A 16455-nucleotide genomic window follows, 5' to 3' on the forward strand; every position below is an offset into this window, starting at 1 on the left:
TGTAACTAGTGGGGTGCCGCAGGGATCAGTGCTGGGGCCTCAACTATTTACAATCTATATTAATGACTTGAATGAAGAGACTGAGTGTAATGTAGCCAAATTTGCTGACGATACAAAGATAGGTGGGAAAGCAAGTTGTGAGGAGGACGCAAAGAATCTACAAAGGGATATAGACAGGGCAAAAATTTGGCAGATGGAGTATAATGTGGGAAAATGTGAGGTTATCCACTTTGGTAGGAAAAATAAAAAAGCAAATTATTTAAAATGGGGAGAGATTACAAAATGCGGTGGTACAGAGGGATCTGGGAGTCCCTGTACATGAAATGCAAATAGTTAGCATGCAGGTACACCAAGTAATCAGGAAGGCAAATGGAATGTTGGCTTTTATTGCAAGAGGGATGGAGTATAAAAAGTAGGGAAGTCCTGCTACAACTGTACAGGGTATTGGTGAGACCACACCTGGAGTACTGCATACAGTTTTGGTCTCCTTATTTAAGGAAGGATATACTTGCACTGGAGGCAGTTCAGAGAAGGTTCATGAGGTTGATTTCTGAGATGAAGGGGTTGTCTTATGAAGAAAGGTTGAGCAGGTTGGGCCTATACTCATTGGAGTTTAGAAGAGTTAGAGGTGATCTTATTGAAACGTATAAGATTCTAAGGGGACTTGACAGGTTGGATGCAGAGAGGATGTTTCCCCTCGTGGGGGAATCTAGAACTAGGGGGCACAGTTTCAGAATAAGGGCCATTTAAAACGGAAATGAGGAGGAATTTCTTCTCAGAGGGTCATGAATCTCTGCCCCAGAGAGCTGTGGAGGCTGGGTCATTGAATATATTTAAGGTGGAGCTAGACAGAGATTTGAAAGATAAGAGAGTGATGGGTTATAGAAACATAGAAAATAGATGCCGGAGTAGACCATTCGGCCCTTCGAGCCTGCACCGCCATTCAATAAGATCATGGCTGATCATTCCTTCAGTACCCCTTTCCTGCTTTCCCTCCATACCCTTTGATCCCTTTACCATAAGGGCCATATCTAACTCCCTCTTGAATCTATCCAATGAACTGGCATCAACAACTCTCTGCGGTAGGGAATTCCACAGGTTAACAACTCTCTGAGTGAAGAAGTTTCTCCTCATCTCAGTACTAAATGGCTTACCCCTTATCCTTAGACTACGTCCGCTTGTTCTGGACTTCCCCAACATCGGGAACATTCTTCCTGTATCTAACCTGGGGAGCAGGCTGGGAAGTGGAGGTGAGGCCAGGTACAGATCAGCCATGATCTTATTGAATGGCAGAGCAGGCTTGAGGGGCCAAATGCTTCTATTATGTTATGTTCTCCGGTGCCCCTATATCCTTCCTGTGATAGAGAGCTCAGATCAGTGCCCAGTGTGGAAATGTATTTTTATCTAAGCTGATACCATACGGTATTTGTGTGCCCTTTGCAATATATATATATATCAAAATGGAGTCCTGGTCCTTCCAGAACTTTCTGCATAAAAACAGTCAGCTTGCATAAACAGCTAAACCTGGTTTGAGATGGCTGATGGCCATCAGACAGCTAGGAGACAAGTACCCCCCATGGTGCTCTCCTATTGTCTACACGACAAGAGTTCCATGTCACCCCACCCTTTTCTTCTAGACTCAAACCACCAGCCATTATCTCTTGTAGAGACCTCATCCATTTGATGCAAACAGATAAACTGACTAGGAAACTGAACAATCCTGACACAATGCAAGACAGGTAATAGCTCATTACCTCACTCTCATGGAGTAATGGCCGGCTGGCCAACTAATAACCCTGACAAAAGGAAATATCTGGAAACCATGTCAGGACAAGGATGTAGTAATTAACTCTTTATCTGTATTCACTGACTGCGAGACAGAGCCAATACACAGAGAGAGGCCATAACTTGGGTTTTACTGTATAAATATCTTGTGAAACTGTACCATTTCGGAGGTGTTCACTTAGCCCTTGACCGAGTGTGACCTGCCCCTTGCTAGCAAGTAAATTAAAGAAACTTCTGCCGGAGCTGTAAGTGTCGGAGTCATTCTTTTCGGAAGTCGAGATTTCGACAGTTACTTCTTGGAGGTTCCACCGAGATTGCATACTCTCTGTCCTGTGAGTAAAACGGATACAGGCATAGTGCCTCTCCAGTGAAAGGCTTCAGTGGCCAAAACAAGGTGAGCCTTTTGCTCGCAAGAGGTTTCTTCACTGTTGAATCGCACATGTAATCTGTTGTCCACAGGGGAGGTACTGCAATCTACAAGACTCGACATTTAAAAGCTAAAGTTATTTTTTTTATAACCACTTCTTTCTCAGCTCGCAAGCAGAAGAGAACGGGTTCTGGAAAAATCTCGAAACAGCCTGGGGAAGGTTTCAGTAGGTAAGGTAGAAACAGCGCTAGTCGATCGAAAAAGGTTTCTGAAGGTTCTTATGTGATAAGATTAGAAAAAAAAAAGCGCTAATCGATCGAAGATTCTTATGTGATAAGAGTTTTATTGTTTTTAATTAGGAAAAGGTTCTTATGTGATAAGAGTAGGAAAAAAAAGAGAAGCGCAATCGATCAAAGGTTCTTATGTGATAAGAGTTAGGGTATGGAACCATAAGTTTTAACAGTTTTATAAGTTTTATTAGGATAAGTTAAGGACTCGGTCTGTAGTGGCGTACAACGCAGACTGAGAATTGATTATTTGTTTAGATAGAGTGTAAGGTTATGATTTGTGTACTCGCGTGAATATGGTTTGTTGTCCTTGTCCATAACCTTAATCTTATCACATAAGAACCTTTTCCTAATTAAAAACAATAAAACTCTTATAAGAATCTTCGATCGATTAGCGCTTTTTTTTTTGTTGTGTGCAATACCTTTGTGCGACATTGCCATTAGAGAAACGGGAAGAGTCACTAGGGAAAATTGTGATTCGGGAAAAAAAAAACAAGGATTGATTAAGAAAAGATACAGTAACTGATTGATCAACTACGGTTGTTTCGTGCCAACATATCTCACACACCCAGACTGAGCCCGAATTAAGAGCCTTTTCAGGCCACGTAACGGCCAGGAGAAGTGGGCGTAGAGAACTCGGTTGGCCGAAAGGATTGAGAGATCAGAAACTGTGGAAAATCCAGAATGGGGGCTGGAGCAAGTAAACCACCACCAAAAGGGACCCCAGCCCATTTTATGCTCCAGAATTGTGGTCAGTCTTCAATTGACCACCTAAGAGAATGGGTAAAATGGACTAAGGGTGAAAACAGGCCATGTCCACCCGATGGTTCATTTAATTTAGAGAGAATAACCTGTCTAGAAGAATGCCTTATAGACAGAGACCCAGGTAGAAGAGGGGGAAAAAAAAATGAATTGGTCGGCGTTTGGAGATTGGAAAAGGGAAGCTGAGGAACGACACGAGAAGAGCCTAAGAGTTAGCAAGCAGTGTACTAGAGGGAGAAAGAAGGGGGATGAACGGGTAAAGCAGGTGAATCGCCCTCGACATAGCAAACATCCATCTGTTATAGTTGCTAAAGAGACAAAGGCACACTCACCAAGTGCCCCTAAGGGTTGGGAAAAAGATGAGGATGAGGAATGGGACGATGATTGGACTCCCTACAGCCATCGACCACCGCCGTATGTTCCACCCCCGGGGGGGGCGCTCCAGGCCAACAAGGAGGAGACGATCCTCGGGCCGGAGCACAGGGAAATGGGGTAACAGCCGCTCCCAACAATGCAGGTGTGGCTGCAGGAAAAATAGATCAGTCACAAGGGAATCAATACCATGTCGGCCCTGCAGGTGGCACACGAAGTCTTACCCTGTTGCCCTGGAGCCATCATCATCTGCATACCCAGTAAGACTTTTTCCCAGTCCACTCTCTGGGGGGGCTCCGGTCCCTATTTATCGACCATGGTCACCAAGTGAGTTAAGAATAATTGTGGAAGGATTGGCAGACCCTAAATCCAATATTGAAAAGGCCATAGACCAGTTAAAAGTAATCATCTTGTGCCACGAACCCAGTATATTAGATGGTCAAATCTTACTGAAAGCAGGGTTAAAGGACACGAAATTTGCCGAACTTGAGATAAAATTCAAAGATTTTAAAACCCATCGAGAGGCTCCGGATGCAGATCCCAGCACGAAGCCAGGAGAGGGGTTCTGGGGAAGATGTTGGGAAGCCTTGCATTCGGTGTTCCCAAGGAAAACGAATTGATCCAAAATTATGGAAACTACACAAAGAAAGGAAGAGGATGTTGAGGATTATGTAGAAAGAGTGCGAGAGATCATGAACCAATGTTCAGGCATGAAAATAGAGGAGGTAGAAGCTCCTATGATCAGCGCCGTGGTAAACGGGCTACGACCCGAACTCAGAGATCCCTTTAAACTAGTTTGTCTCGGATGACGACAGGAATCGCTATCCAAGGTTGTATCTATGTTAAAGGACAGACAAGAGCGAAATAGAGAATCTAAAAGCAAGGTCACCGTGTTTGTGGAACAAGCAGCTCCAATAACACCCACCATGGTGACACCGTCCTACGCCCCCCCCAGGGTAGAGGAAGAGGGCGAGGCAGAGGAGGAAATTTCAGGGGAAGAGGGAGAGAAGGTGCAGGGCGGGAACAATATGATACCTGTTACAATTGTGGTCAGATTGGACACTGGGCTAGAAATTGCCGGGCAAAACAGCAACAACCAAATTATGATTGGACTCAACAGGCAGGTAATAGACCACCCCCTCCCCCTCCAGGACCCAACCCGTATGTGACCCAAGTCCAGGTACATGCTAGACCTCAGACTAATTTCTCTGTTCAAGATCCATTTGGATCACAGAATCAAAAGCAATTCGGCCAACAACCAAATTGCCCGTATAATGATCAATGACGCCCAATCCCAGACCCGAGTGCTGCGAACAAACAGCTACCCGTCGTTTCGTTAAATGCCATAGGAGAACCTGATAGTGACTTATGGATTCAAAAAAGAGAAGCTTTATTGAATGGAGAGACACGTTTGTGAATGTCTTGTCTTTGAATGAGAGTGCTTCTGTGTTTTTTTTCTTGTGTCTGGAAACCTGTTTGGAAAGGTTGTGGAGCTGCCTGTTTGTTTTAGCTCCACCCACTTTTTCAAACAAAGTGAAGTTTTTTTAACCCTTCATAGTGTTGTCCTGTATGTAGGAAGTTTAAGACATTTTAAGTTAGAAGCGCAGGTGTGGATTTATTCGGATGAGAAGTTACGGAGCTAGGAAATGCACAAAGGATGGGTTTGTTGAGACATGGTCCCGGTGGTTAAAAGTTGTAATGCCTTGGGAAGTTGTAATGCCTTTTTTTTTTAAAAAGCCTTTGTGGGTCTCTCGAGGTGCAGGCTGGGGGAGTACACTCTCATTGTCCTTGGTGTAAAATCTTGGTACAAAAGCTTCTAGCTCAGTAAGAGGATTTTTTTTTTTTTGATAAAGAGTGGCAGTACAATAGTTGAATTGGGATTTTGAGATATTTCAGGTGATTTCCTTGATCAACATTTTGGGTGTATTGGAAAAATCTTGGGTTTGGAAGCCTTTTAATAAGATTAGAAAACAAGTAGTTTACATTCTGTGATCTGTGAATCACTATAAGCATAAATGAGAAGTCTGTGTAACACACCGATTCTTCCGGTTCAGAAGCCCACACAAATGGAGGTTTGTCCAAGACCTACGAGCTGTGAATGAATCTACTATATTCTCACAATGCTTAAAGAAGGATTTGGAATGAAGTATCCCGGAATGCTTTCCAGAGTCTTAAGCAGCCCCTCACTTCAGCACCAGCCTTGGGATTACCAGATTACACTAAGCTATTCAACTTATTTGTGCATCACTAAATCGGGTTTTGCACAATCTGTTTTGACTCAGTTACATGGGGACAGGCAGCGACCGGTAGCGTATTTCAGTACCCAACTAGACCCAGTGGCACGCGGACTACCAGGATGTCTTCCTTCGCTGGCAGCAGCTTATTATGCTATGCGACAGGCTCAGGCAATAACCCTAAATCACCAGACCATCTGTACATCCCACACTCTGTTGAGATTTTACTTACTAAATGTGCCACCCAACACCTAACCTCCGCAAGAACCACTAAATATGAAGTTGAACTGTTATCAAATCCGAACCTTATAATTGCTCAGACCCGCCACCTACTATTAATGACTTGATGACTTTTCAGACACAGGCCAGTACGGAGGTGGTGATGACCTGGACGAAGGATCAATGTTATAAAAATCCAGAAGGAATATGGGTTCACCACGACAGCCCCGTGGTGGCCCCTAGATCCTTACTTCCATGGATTGCCCGATGTGTTCATACATTCACACATGCAGGCAAAGGGGGATTGGCAGATTATATTTTGGCAACTTGGTATGCAGCAGGTATTTCAGCAATTGCAAAACAAATCTGTGAAAATTGTGTTACCTGTCAGACAATGAATCCAAGAAAGACGGAAAAAGTAGAATCTGCCTCCCACCCAAATCCAATCGGGCCTTTTGTACATTTACAAATGGATTTTATTGAATTACCTATGTGTATGGGATTCAAGTATGTATTAGTTATTGTAGATGTGTTCTCTAGATGGATTGAAGCCTTTCCATGTAAAAAGGCCGATGCCACTACTGTTGCTAAATGTTTGTTAAAGGAAATCGTACCGCGCTTCGGAATCCCCGCTAAGCTTTCTAGTGATAACGGGTCACATTTCACGGGAACTGTTATAAGAGAAATGTGTAAAGCTTTGCAGATTAATCAACGTTTTCATTGCAGTTATCATCCACAATCAGCTGGACTTGTTGAAAGATAAAATGGAATGCTTAAAAATAAGCTGGCAAAACTATGCAATGACACTGGACTGAAATGGACAGAACTGCTGCCCTTAGCTTTGATGGTAATGCGATCTGCAACCAACAGAACAGGCCTGTCACCGCATGAGATAGTTATGGGACGTCCCCAACGACTACCTTTTACAGCACCATTTACTGCAAAACAAACGGACATCCACAAAATGGAGGAAAATATGTTGAATTATTGTATTGCACTAACCAAATTTATTTCCAGCTTTCATTCACAGGTAAAGGAAGCTCAAGTCAAGCCAGCGGAAGGGAAGTGTCATAACCTGGAGCCAGGGGAATTCGTTTACATCAAGATTTTTAAAAGAAAAAGCAGTCTACAGCCAAGATTCGAAGGACCATACCAGGTCTTGCTGGCGACCAATACTGCAATCAAGGTAAAGGAAAGACCAACATGGATCCATGCGTCCCATTGCAAACGGGCACCCGACCAGGAGGAAGGGAAGAAGGAACCAGAGGAACAGAAAAAGGAAGACTGAATAAGGAACTGTATGGACTATGGGGACTGATGGTGCTGGGCTTGACAGGGTTTTACTTTGCATTATTGATTACACCAGGGGTACAGATCCGCCACCGAAAGGAATTGCAAGTAAACGTATTTATGGCACTGAGTCATAGGTATGCTCAAGAAAGAAACTTGTCGAGTTGTTGGATATGTTCCCATGTACCTGTCCACTCCGAAGGGCGTATTCCCCTGAGATCTGTCCCCTTTAACGAATCAGAAATGGTAGAATGGTTGACAGTGCAAAATAGGACAAACCTAACTAAGGGGCCAGAAACGAAGGAACAAACAGAATGGAGGTCAGCAGGGTATAAACTTACAGCCTTCCAGGGATGGTACCAGCCCAATTATGATAATAACCATCAGCCTCCCTTCCTAAGTATTACTCCCGGAATAGGAAATCCTGAAGGTATAATATGCCTCGTGAGTAATGAGACTAAAGGACCAGAAATGGGACGCAGCAAGTGTTCCCAAATGACTAAATGGCAAGCCACAACTAATCCCACTGATGGGAGAAAGATAGCAACCGTTGGCTGGACAACGGTCCATAACAAAGCCCCAGGTGAAGGGTGGGAGAAACCATGTTACCTACCGAGACTACGGCTAGAGTTATGGAGAGTGACAACTGCTGAAGGCTCTTGTGTGGAAATGGAAATGGAAATGGAAATGGAAATGGAAATGGAGAGACTGTACAAGATCAGAATGGATTAAGTTGTCCTTGTGAAGGACAAAATGGGGGAATGTGGAAATGTATTTTTATCTAAGCTGATACCATACGGTATTTGTGTGCCCTTTGCAATATATATATATATATCAAAATGGAGTCCTGGTCCTTCCTGAACTTTCTGCATAAAAACAGTCAGCTTGCATAAACAGCTAAACCTGGTTTGAGATGGCTGATGGCCATCAGACAGCTAGGAGACAAGTCATGCTGAGACAAGTACCCCCCCATGGTGCTCTCCGATTGTCTATACGACAAGAGTTCCATGTCACCCCACCCTTTTCTTTGCACTCAAACCACCAGCCATTATCTCTTGTAGAGACCTCATCCATTTGATGCAAACAGATAAACTGACTAGGAAACTGAACAATCCTGACACAATGCAAGGCAGGTAATAGCTCATTACCACACTCTCATGGAGTAATGGCCGGCTGGCCAACTGATAACCCTGACAAAAGGAAATATCTGGAAACCATGTCAGGACAAGGATGTAGTAATTAACTCTTTATCTGTATTCACTGCGAGACAGAGCCAATACACAGGGAGAGGCCATAACTTGGGTTTTACTGTATAAATATCTTGTGAAACTGTACCATTGCGGAGGTGTTCACTTAGCCATTGACTGAGTGTGACCTGCCCCCTTGCTAGCAAGTAAATTAAAGAAACTTCTGCCGGAGCTGTAAGTGTCGGAGTCATTCTTTTCGGAGGTCGAGATTTCGACAGCAGTTAATAGACCGCCCAGCCCTGCCCGGTTTCCAAGGGTACCTGTGTGGACGAGGGAGCGGGGGGAGCTTGCTGCGGTGGCCGGCTCCGTGCATCCTGGGACGGGACAGGCTGGAGCGGCTTCAACTCCAGATTGAGACGATGAGCGATACTACTGATGTCCATCCTTCCATCCCTGTCCATCGAGGGCACTCGACCTGCAGAAACACAAAGCGATTTTATTCACACCCTTCACCAAATGTTTTCTAAAGCAGGGGAGGCCAATCTGGAGGCTCGAGGGGTGAATGGCCTCCTCCTATTCCTATGAATGGTGGAACAGGCTCAAGGGGCTGAATGGCCTCCTCCTGTTCCTATGCCCACAAACTCTATTTAGCCCACTTATGCTTAATATTTTCCCTTTTTTTTGCTGTATGAATTTTCTGGGACTAAAGGTTTTGTGGGGGAAAGTTTAAACTAGTGTGGCAGGGGGATGGGAACCCGAGAGGCTTTGACCATCATTTTCCAGTCCTCTTTGGATCTGGGCATGGTGCCCGAGGATTGCTAATGTGGTACCCTTGTTTAAGGAGGGAGAAAGGAATAGGCCGAGTAATTACAGGCTTTTCAGCTTAACCTCAGTGGTGGGAAAATTATTGGGGAAAATCCTGAAGGACAGGATAAATCTACATTTAGAAAGGCAAGGATTAATTAGGGACAGTCAGCACAGATTTGTTAAGGAATGATCGTGTCTAACTAACCTGATTTAATTTTTCGAGGAGGTAACCAGGAGGTTCGATGAGGGCAGTACGTACGATGTGGTATACATGGACTTTAGCAAAGCTTTTGATAAGATCCCACATGGCAGACTGACCACGAAGGTAAAAGCCCATGGGATCCAGGGCAAAGTGGCAAGTTGGATCCAAAATTGGCTTGGAGGTAGGAAGCAAAGGGTAATGGTTGATGGATGTTTTTGTGACTAGAAGGATGTTTACAGTGGGGTTCCGCAGGGCTCAGTACTGGGTCCCTTGCTTTTTGTGGTAAACATCGATGATTTAGATTTGAATATAGGGAGTATGATTAAGAAGTTTGCAGATGACACTAACATTGGCTGTGTGGTTGATAATGACAAGGAAAGTCATTGACTGCAGGAGGATATCAATCTACTGGTCAGAGCAGTGACAAATGGAATTTAATTCGGAGAAGTGTGAGGTAATGCACTTGGGGAGGGCTAATAAGGAAAGGGTATACACATTAAGCAGGAGGCCACTTAATAGTGTAGATGAACAAAGGGACCTTGGAGTGCTTGTCCACAGATCCCTGAAAGTAGCAGGCCAGGTAGATAAGGTGGTTAAGAAGGCATATGGCATGCTTGCCTTTATTGGCCAAGACATAGAATACAAGAGCAGGGAGGTTATGCTTAAATTGTATAATACTCTGGTTAGACCATAGCTGGAATACTGTGTGCAGTTCTGTTCACCGTATTATAGGAAGGACATGATTGCACTGGAGGGGGTGCAGAGGAGATTTATGAGGATGCTGCCTGGAATGGAGAATCTTAGCTATGAGGACAGATTGGATAGGCTGATTTGTTCTCCTCGGAACAGAAGTCGAGTGGAGACCTCATTGAGGCGTATAAAATTTTGAGGGGCCAGATATAGTGGATAGCAAGGGTCTATTTCCCTTGGTGGAGGGGTCAATTACGAGGGGGCATAGTTTTAAGGTGGTTGGTGGCAGGTTTAGAGGGGACTTGAGAGGTGGCTTCTTCACAGAGAGGGTTGTGGGGGGTCTGGAAACCTCACAGTTAAAAGGAGCCTGGATGTGCACTTGAAGGTTAGGGACCTAGATCTGGGAAGTTAGATTAGACTGGATAACCTTTTGCTGGCTGGTGCAGATACGATGGTACGCATTGCAGGGAATCGAATACAGTCAGAGTGATCTCCTGGGCTAGTGTCGATCGCCTGGGTGGGTCAGAGAGGAATTTTCCCAGATTTTTTTCCCCCAATTGGCCTGGGTTTTTAATCTGTTTTTTTGCCTCTCCCAGGAGATCACATGGATGGGGTGGAGTGTAGAATGTTTCAGTATAAGCGGAGTCGCAGTTGTGTGGGACGGACTGATTGGGCTGGGTGCTCTTTACCTTTCCGCCATTGTTCATTGGTTTATATGTAACCTTCAGGGCAGCTGACCGAGGGGCTCTTTGTCGGCCGGCGCGGACACAATGGGCCGAAATGGCCTCCTTCTGCGCTGTAAATTTCTACGTTTCTATGTTTGGCTGATTAAGAAAAATTTGTATTTGTATGAAGTTATTCACGTCCTCGGTAAATCCCGAAGCACGAAGCATGACATTCTTTTGCAATGTCGTCCTGGTTATGTAGGCAAACACAATAGCCAAGTTCTCAAACAGCAATATGAAAATGACCAGATCACCTGTTCTAGTGATGTTGATTGAGGGATAAATATTGGCCCCCTGCTCGTCTTCGAAATAGTGCCCTGGGATCTTTTACATCCCCGAGAGAGCAGACTGGGCCTCAGTTTAACGGCTCATCCAAAAGACGACACCTCTGACAGTGCAGCGCTCCCTCAGCACAGCACTGGAGCATCCGCCTGGATTATGTGTTCAATTCTCTGGAGTGGGACTTGAACCCATGATTTTCAGAGGCTACAGTGATACAACCGACCCAAAATTGGCACTAAATCCTGAACCAGAACCACCAAGATCATTGTGTATCCACAACTATGTGCAAATTATTACGGACATCGATTTAAACGCTAAGTGTCCCTGAGGCTCGATGCGACACACCGATGTGGCCAAGAGAGCAGGCGAGAGAGAAAGAGAGAGAGAGAGAGAGAGAGGGCGAGAGAGTGACAGAGAGAGAGAGAGACGCACAGAGGGGGCGAGAGAGAGAGAAACAGAGAGCGAGAGAGGCACAGAGCGGGCGAGAGCGAGAGAGGCACAGAGCGGGCGAGAGAGAGAGAGGCACAGAGCGGGCGAGAGAGAGAGAGGCACAGAGCGGGCGAGAGAGAGAGAGGCACAGAGCGGGCGAGAGAGAGAGACGCACAGAGAGCGGGCGAGAGAGAGAGAGACGCACAGAGTGGGCGAGAGAGAGAGAGAGAGAGACGCACAGAGTGGGCGAGAGAGAGAGAGAGAGACGCACAGAGCGGGCGAGAGAGAGAGAGAGAGACGCACAGAGCGGGCGAGAGAGAGAGAGAGAGACGCACAGAGCGGGCGAGAGAGAGAGAGAGAGAGACGCACAGAGCGGGCGAGAGAGAGAGAGAGAGAGAGAGAGAGAGAGAGACGCACAGAGCGGGCGAGAGAGAGAGAGAGAGAGACGCACAGAGCGGGCGAGAGAGAGAGAGAGAGAGAGACGCACAGAGCGGGCGAGAGAGAGAGAGAGAGACGCACAGAGCGGGCGAGAGAGAGAGAGAGAGAGAGACGCACAGAGCGGGCGAGAGAGAGAGAGAGAGAGAGAGACGCACAGAGCGGGCGAGAGAGAGAGAGAGAGAGAGACGCACAGAGCGGGCGAGAGAGACGCACAGAGCGGGCGAGTGAGAGAGAGACGCACAGAGCGGGCGAGAGAGACGCACAGAGCGGGCGAGAGAGAGAGAGAGAGAGAGACGCACAGAGTGGGCGAGAGAGAGACGCACAGAGCGGGCGAGAGAGAGAGACGCACAGAGCGGGCGAGAGAGAGAGACGCACAGAGCGGGCGAGAGAGAGAGAGAGACGCACAGAGCGGGCGAGAGAGAGAGAGAGACGCACAGAGCGGGCGAGAGAGAGAGAGAGACGCACAGAGCGGGCGAGAGAGAGAGAGAGACGCACAGAGCGGGCGAGAGAGAGAGAGAGACGCACAGAGCGGGCGAGAGAGAGAGAGAGACGCACAGAGCGGGCGAGAGAGAGAGAGAGACGCACAGAGCGGGCGAGAGAGAGAGAGAGAGACGCACAGAGCGGGCGAGAGAGAGACGCACAGAGCGGGCGAGAGAGAGAGAGAGACGCACAGAGCGGGCGAGAGAGAGAGACCCACAGAGCGGGCGAGAGAGAGAGAGAGACCCACAGAGCGGGCGAGAGAGAGAGAGAGACCCACAGAGCGGGCGAGAGAGAGAGAGAGACCCACAGAGCGGGCGAGAGAGAGAGAGAGACCCACAGAGCGGGCGAGAGAGAGAGAGAGACGCACAGAGCGGGCGAGAGAGAGTGAGAGACCCACAGAGCGGGCGAGAGAGAGAGAGAGAGACGCACAGAGCGGGCGAGAGAGAGAGAGAGACGCACAGAGCGGGCGAGAGAGAGAGACCCAAAGAGCGGGCGAGAGAGAGAGAGAGACCCACAGAGCGGGCGAGAGAGAGAGAGAGAGAGAGAGAGAGAGAGAGAGAGGCCTACAGAGCGGGCGAGAGAGAGAGAGAGAGAGAGAGAGAGAGCGACCCACAGAGCGGGCGAGAGAGAGAGAGAGAGAGACCCACAGAGCGGGCGAGAGAGAGAGAGAGACGCACAGAGCGGGCGAGAGAGAGAGAGTCGCACAGAGCGGGCGAGAGAGAGAGAGAGACGCACAGAGCGGGCGAGAGAGAGAGAGACGCACAGAGCGGGCGAGAGAGAGAGAGACGCACAGAGCGGGCGAGAGAGAGAGAGACGCACAGAGCGGGCGAGAGAGAGACGCACAGAGCGGGCGAGAGAGAGACGCACAGAGCGGGCGAGAGAGAGACGCACAGAGCGGGCGAGAGAGAGACGCACAGAGCGGGCGAGAGAGAGAGAGAGACGCACAGAGCGGGCGAGAGAGAGAGAGAGAGACGCACAGAGCGGGCGAGAGAGAGAGAGAGAGAGACGCACAGAGCGGGCGAGAGAGAGAGACGCACAGAGCGGGCGAGAGAGAGAGAGAGAGACGCACAGAGCGGGCGAGAGAGAGAGAGAGACGCACAGAGCGGGCGAGAGAGAGAGACCCACAGAGCGGGCGAGAGAGAGAGAGAGACCCACAGAGCGAGCGAGAGAGAGAGAGAGAGAGAGACCCACAGAGCGGGCGAGAGAGAGAGAGAGAGAGAGAGAGGCCTACAGAGCGGGCGAGAGAGAGAGAGAGAGAGAGAGAGAGAGACCCACAGAGCGGGCGAGAGAGAGAGAGAGAGAGACGCACAGAGCGGGCGAGAGAGAGAGACGCACAGAGCGGGCGAGAGAGAGAGACGCACAGAGCGGGCGAGAGAGAGAGACGCACAGAGCGGGCGAGAGAGAGAGACGCACAGAGCGGGCGAGAGAGAGAGACGCACAGAGCGGGCGAGAGAGAGAGACGCACAGAGCGGGCGAGAGAGAGAGACGCACAGAGCGGGCGAGAGAGAGAGACGCACAGAGCGGGCGAGAGAGAGACGCACAGAGCGGGCGAGAGAGAGAGACGCACAGAGCGGGCGAGAGAGAGAGACGCACAGAGCGGGCGAGAGAGAGAGACGCACAGAGCGGGCGAGAGAGAGAGACGCACAGAGCGGGCGAGAGAGAGAGACGCACAGAGCGGGCGAGAGAGAGAGACGCACAGAGCGGGCGAGAGAGAGAGACGCACAGAGCGGGCGAGAGAGAGAGACGCACAGAGCGGGCGAGAGAGAGAGACGCACAGAGCGGGCGAGAGAGAGAGACGCACAGAGCGGGCGAGAGAGAGAGACGCACAGAGCGGGCGAGAGAGAGAGACGCACAGAGCGGGCGAGAGAGAGAGACGCACAGAGCGGGCGAGAGAGAGAGACGCACAGAGCGGGCGAGAGAGAGAGACGCACAGAGCGGGCGAGAGAGAGAGACGCACAGAGCGGGCGAGAGAGAGACGCACAGAGCGGGCGAGAGAGAGACGCACAGAGCGGGCGAGAGAGAGAGACGCACAGAGCGGGCGAGAGAGAGAGACGCACAGAGCGGGCGAGAGAGAGAGACGCACAGAGCGGGCGAGAGAGAGAGAGACGCACAGAGCGGGCGAGAGAGAGACGCACAGAGCGGGCGAGAGAGAGACGCACAGAGCGGGCGAGAGAGAGAGAGAGAGAGAGAGAGAGAGACGCACAGAGCGGGCGAGAGAGAGAGACGCACAGAGCGGGCGAGAGAGAGAGAGAGAGAGAGAGAGAGACGCACAGAGCGGGCGAGAGAGAGAGACGCACAGAGCGGGCGAGAGAGAGAGACGCACAGAGCGGGCGAGAGAGAGAGAGAGACGCCCAGAGCGGGCGAGAGAGAGAGACGCCCAGAGCGGGCGAGAGAGAGAGACGCACAGAGCGGGCGAGAGACGCACAGAGCGGGCGAGAGACGCACAGAGCGGGCGAGAGAGAGAGAGACGCACAGAGCGGGCGAGAGAGAGAGACGCACAGAGCGGGCGAGAGAGAGAGACGCACAGAGCGGCGAGAGAGAGAGACGCACAGAGCGGGCGAGAGAGAGAGACGCACAGAGCGGGCGAGAGAGAGAGACGCACAGAGCGGGCGAGAGAGAGAGACGCACAGAGCGGGCGAGAGAGAGAGACGCACAGAGCGGGCGAGAGAGAGAGACGCACAGAGCGGGCGAGAGAGAGAGACGCACAGAGCGGGCGAGAGAGAGAGACGCACAGAGCGGGCGAGAGAGAGAGACGCACAGAGCGGGCGAGAGAGAGAGACGCACAGAGCGGGCGAGAGAGAGAGAGAGACGCACAGAGCGGGCGAGAGAGAGAGACGCACAGAGCGGGCGAGAGAGAGAGACGCACAGAGCGGGCGAGAGAGAGACGCACAGAGCGGGCGAGAGAGAGAGACGCACAGAGCGGGCGAGAGAGAGAGACGCACAGAGCGGGCGAGAGAGAGAGACGCACAGAGCGGGCGAGAGAGAGACGCACAGAGCGGGCGAGAGAGAGACGCACAGAGCGGGCAGAGAGAGAGAGAGAGAGCGCACAGAGCGGGCGAGAGAGAGAGACGCACAGAGCGGGCGAGAGAGAGAGAGAGAGAGAGACGCACAGAGCGGGCGAGAGAGAGAGACGCACAGAGCGGGCGAGAGAGAGAGAGACGCACAGAGCGGGCGAGAGAGAGAGAGACGCACAGAGCGGGCGAGAGAGAGAGACGCACAGAGCGGGCGAGAGAGAGAGAGAGAGAGAGAGCCACAGAGCGGGCGAGAGAGAGAGACAAGCACAGAGAGAGAGAGAGAGAGACGCACAGAGCGGGCGAGAGAGAGAGAGACGCACAGAGCGGGCGAGAGAGAGACGCACAGAGCGGGGCGAGAGAGAGAAGAGACGCACAGAGCGGGCGAGAGAGAGAGCGCACAGAGCGGGCGAGAGAGAGAGACGCACAGAGCGGGCGAGAGAGAGAGACGCACAGAGCGGGCGAGAGAGAGAGACGCACAGAGCGGGCGAGAGAGAGAGAGACGCACAGAGCGGGCGAGAGAGAGAGACGCACAGAGCGGGCGAGAGAGAGAGACGCACAGAGCGGGCGAGAGAGAGAGACGCACAGAGCGGGCGAGAGAGAGGACGCACAGAGCGGGCGAGAGAGAGAGACGCACAGAGCGGGCGAGAGAGAGAGACGCACAGAGCGGGCGAGAGAGAGAGACGCACAGAGCGGGCGAGAGAGAGAGACGCACAGAGCGGGCGAGAGAGAGAGACGCACAGAGCGGGCGAGAGAGAGAGACGCACAGAGCGGGCGAGAGAGAGAGACGCACAGAGCGGGCGAGAGAGAGACGCACAGAGCGGGCGAGAGAGAGACGCACAGAGCGGGCGAGAGAGAGAGACGCACAGAGCGGGCGAGAGAGAGAGA

The 16455-nt window shown here is 50.3% G+C and overlaps 2 protein-coding genes across 3 annotated transcripts in view; one reads left to right on the forward strand and one right to left on the reverse strand.

Annotated features, from left to right (window-relative positions):
• gpaa1 (glycosylphosphatidylinositol anchor attachment 1) overlaps nt 1-8725 on the forward strand; it is a 113621-nt gene extending 104896 nt beyond the window's left edge. The window contains exon 14 of one of the 2 annotated variants that reach the window (XM_070881911.1): nt 7044-8725. The gene's annotated coding sequence lies outside the window, so the exon portion shown is untranslated. The remainder of the gene's footprint in view (nt 1-7043) is intronic. The other variant, XM_070881910.1, reaches the window with a different exon arrangement.
• shrprbck1r (sharpin and rbck1 related) overlaps nt 1-16455 on the reverse strand; it is a 115604-nt gene that overhangs the window by 57050 nt on the left and 42099 nt on the right. The window contains exon 7 of the mRNA XM_070881908.1: nt 8824-8978. Coding sequence (XP_070738009.1) covers nt 8824-8978 — 155 coding nt within the window. The remainder of the gene's footprint in view (nt 1-8823; nt 8979-16455) is intronic.

Source organism: Pristiophorus japonicus, chromosome 5 (assembly GCF_044704955.1).
Source record: "Pristiophorus japonicus isolate sPriJap1 chromosome 5, sPriJap1.hap1, whole genome shotgun sequence".
NCBI lineage: Eukaryota > Metazoa > Chordata > Chondrichthyes > Pristiophoridae > Pristiophorus > Pristiophorus japonicus.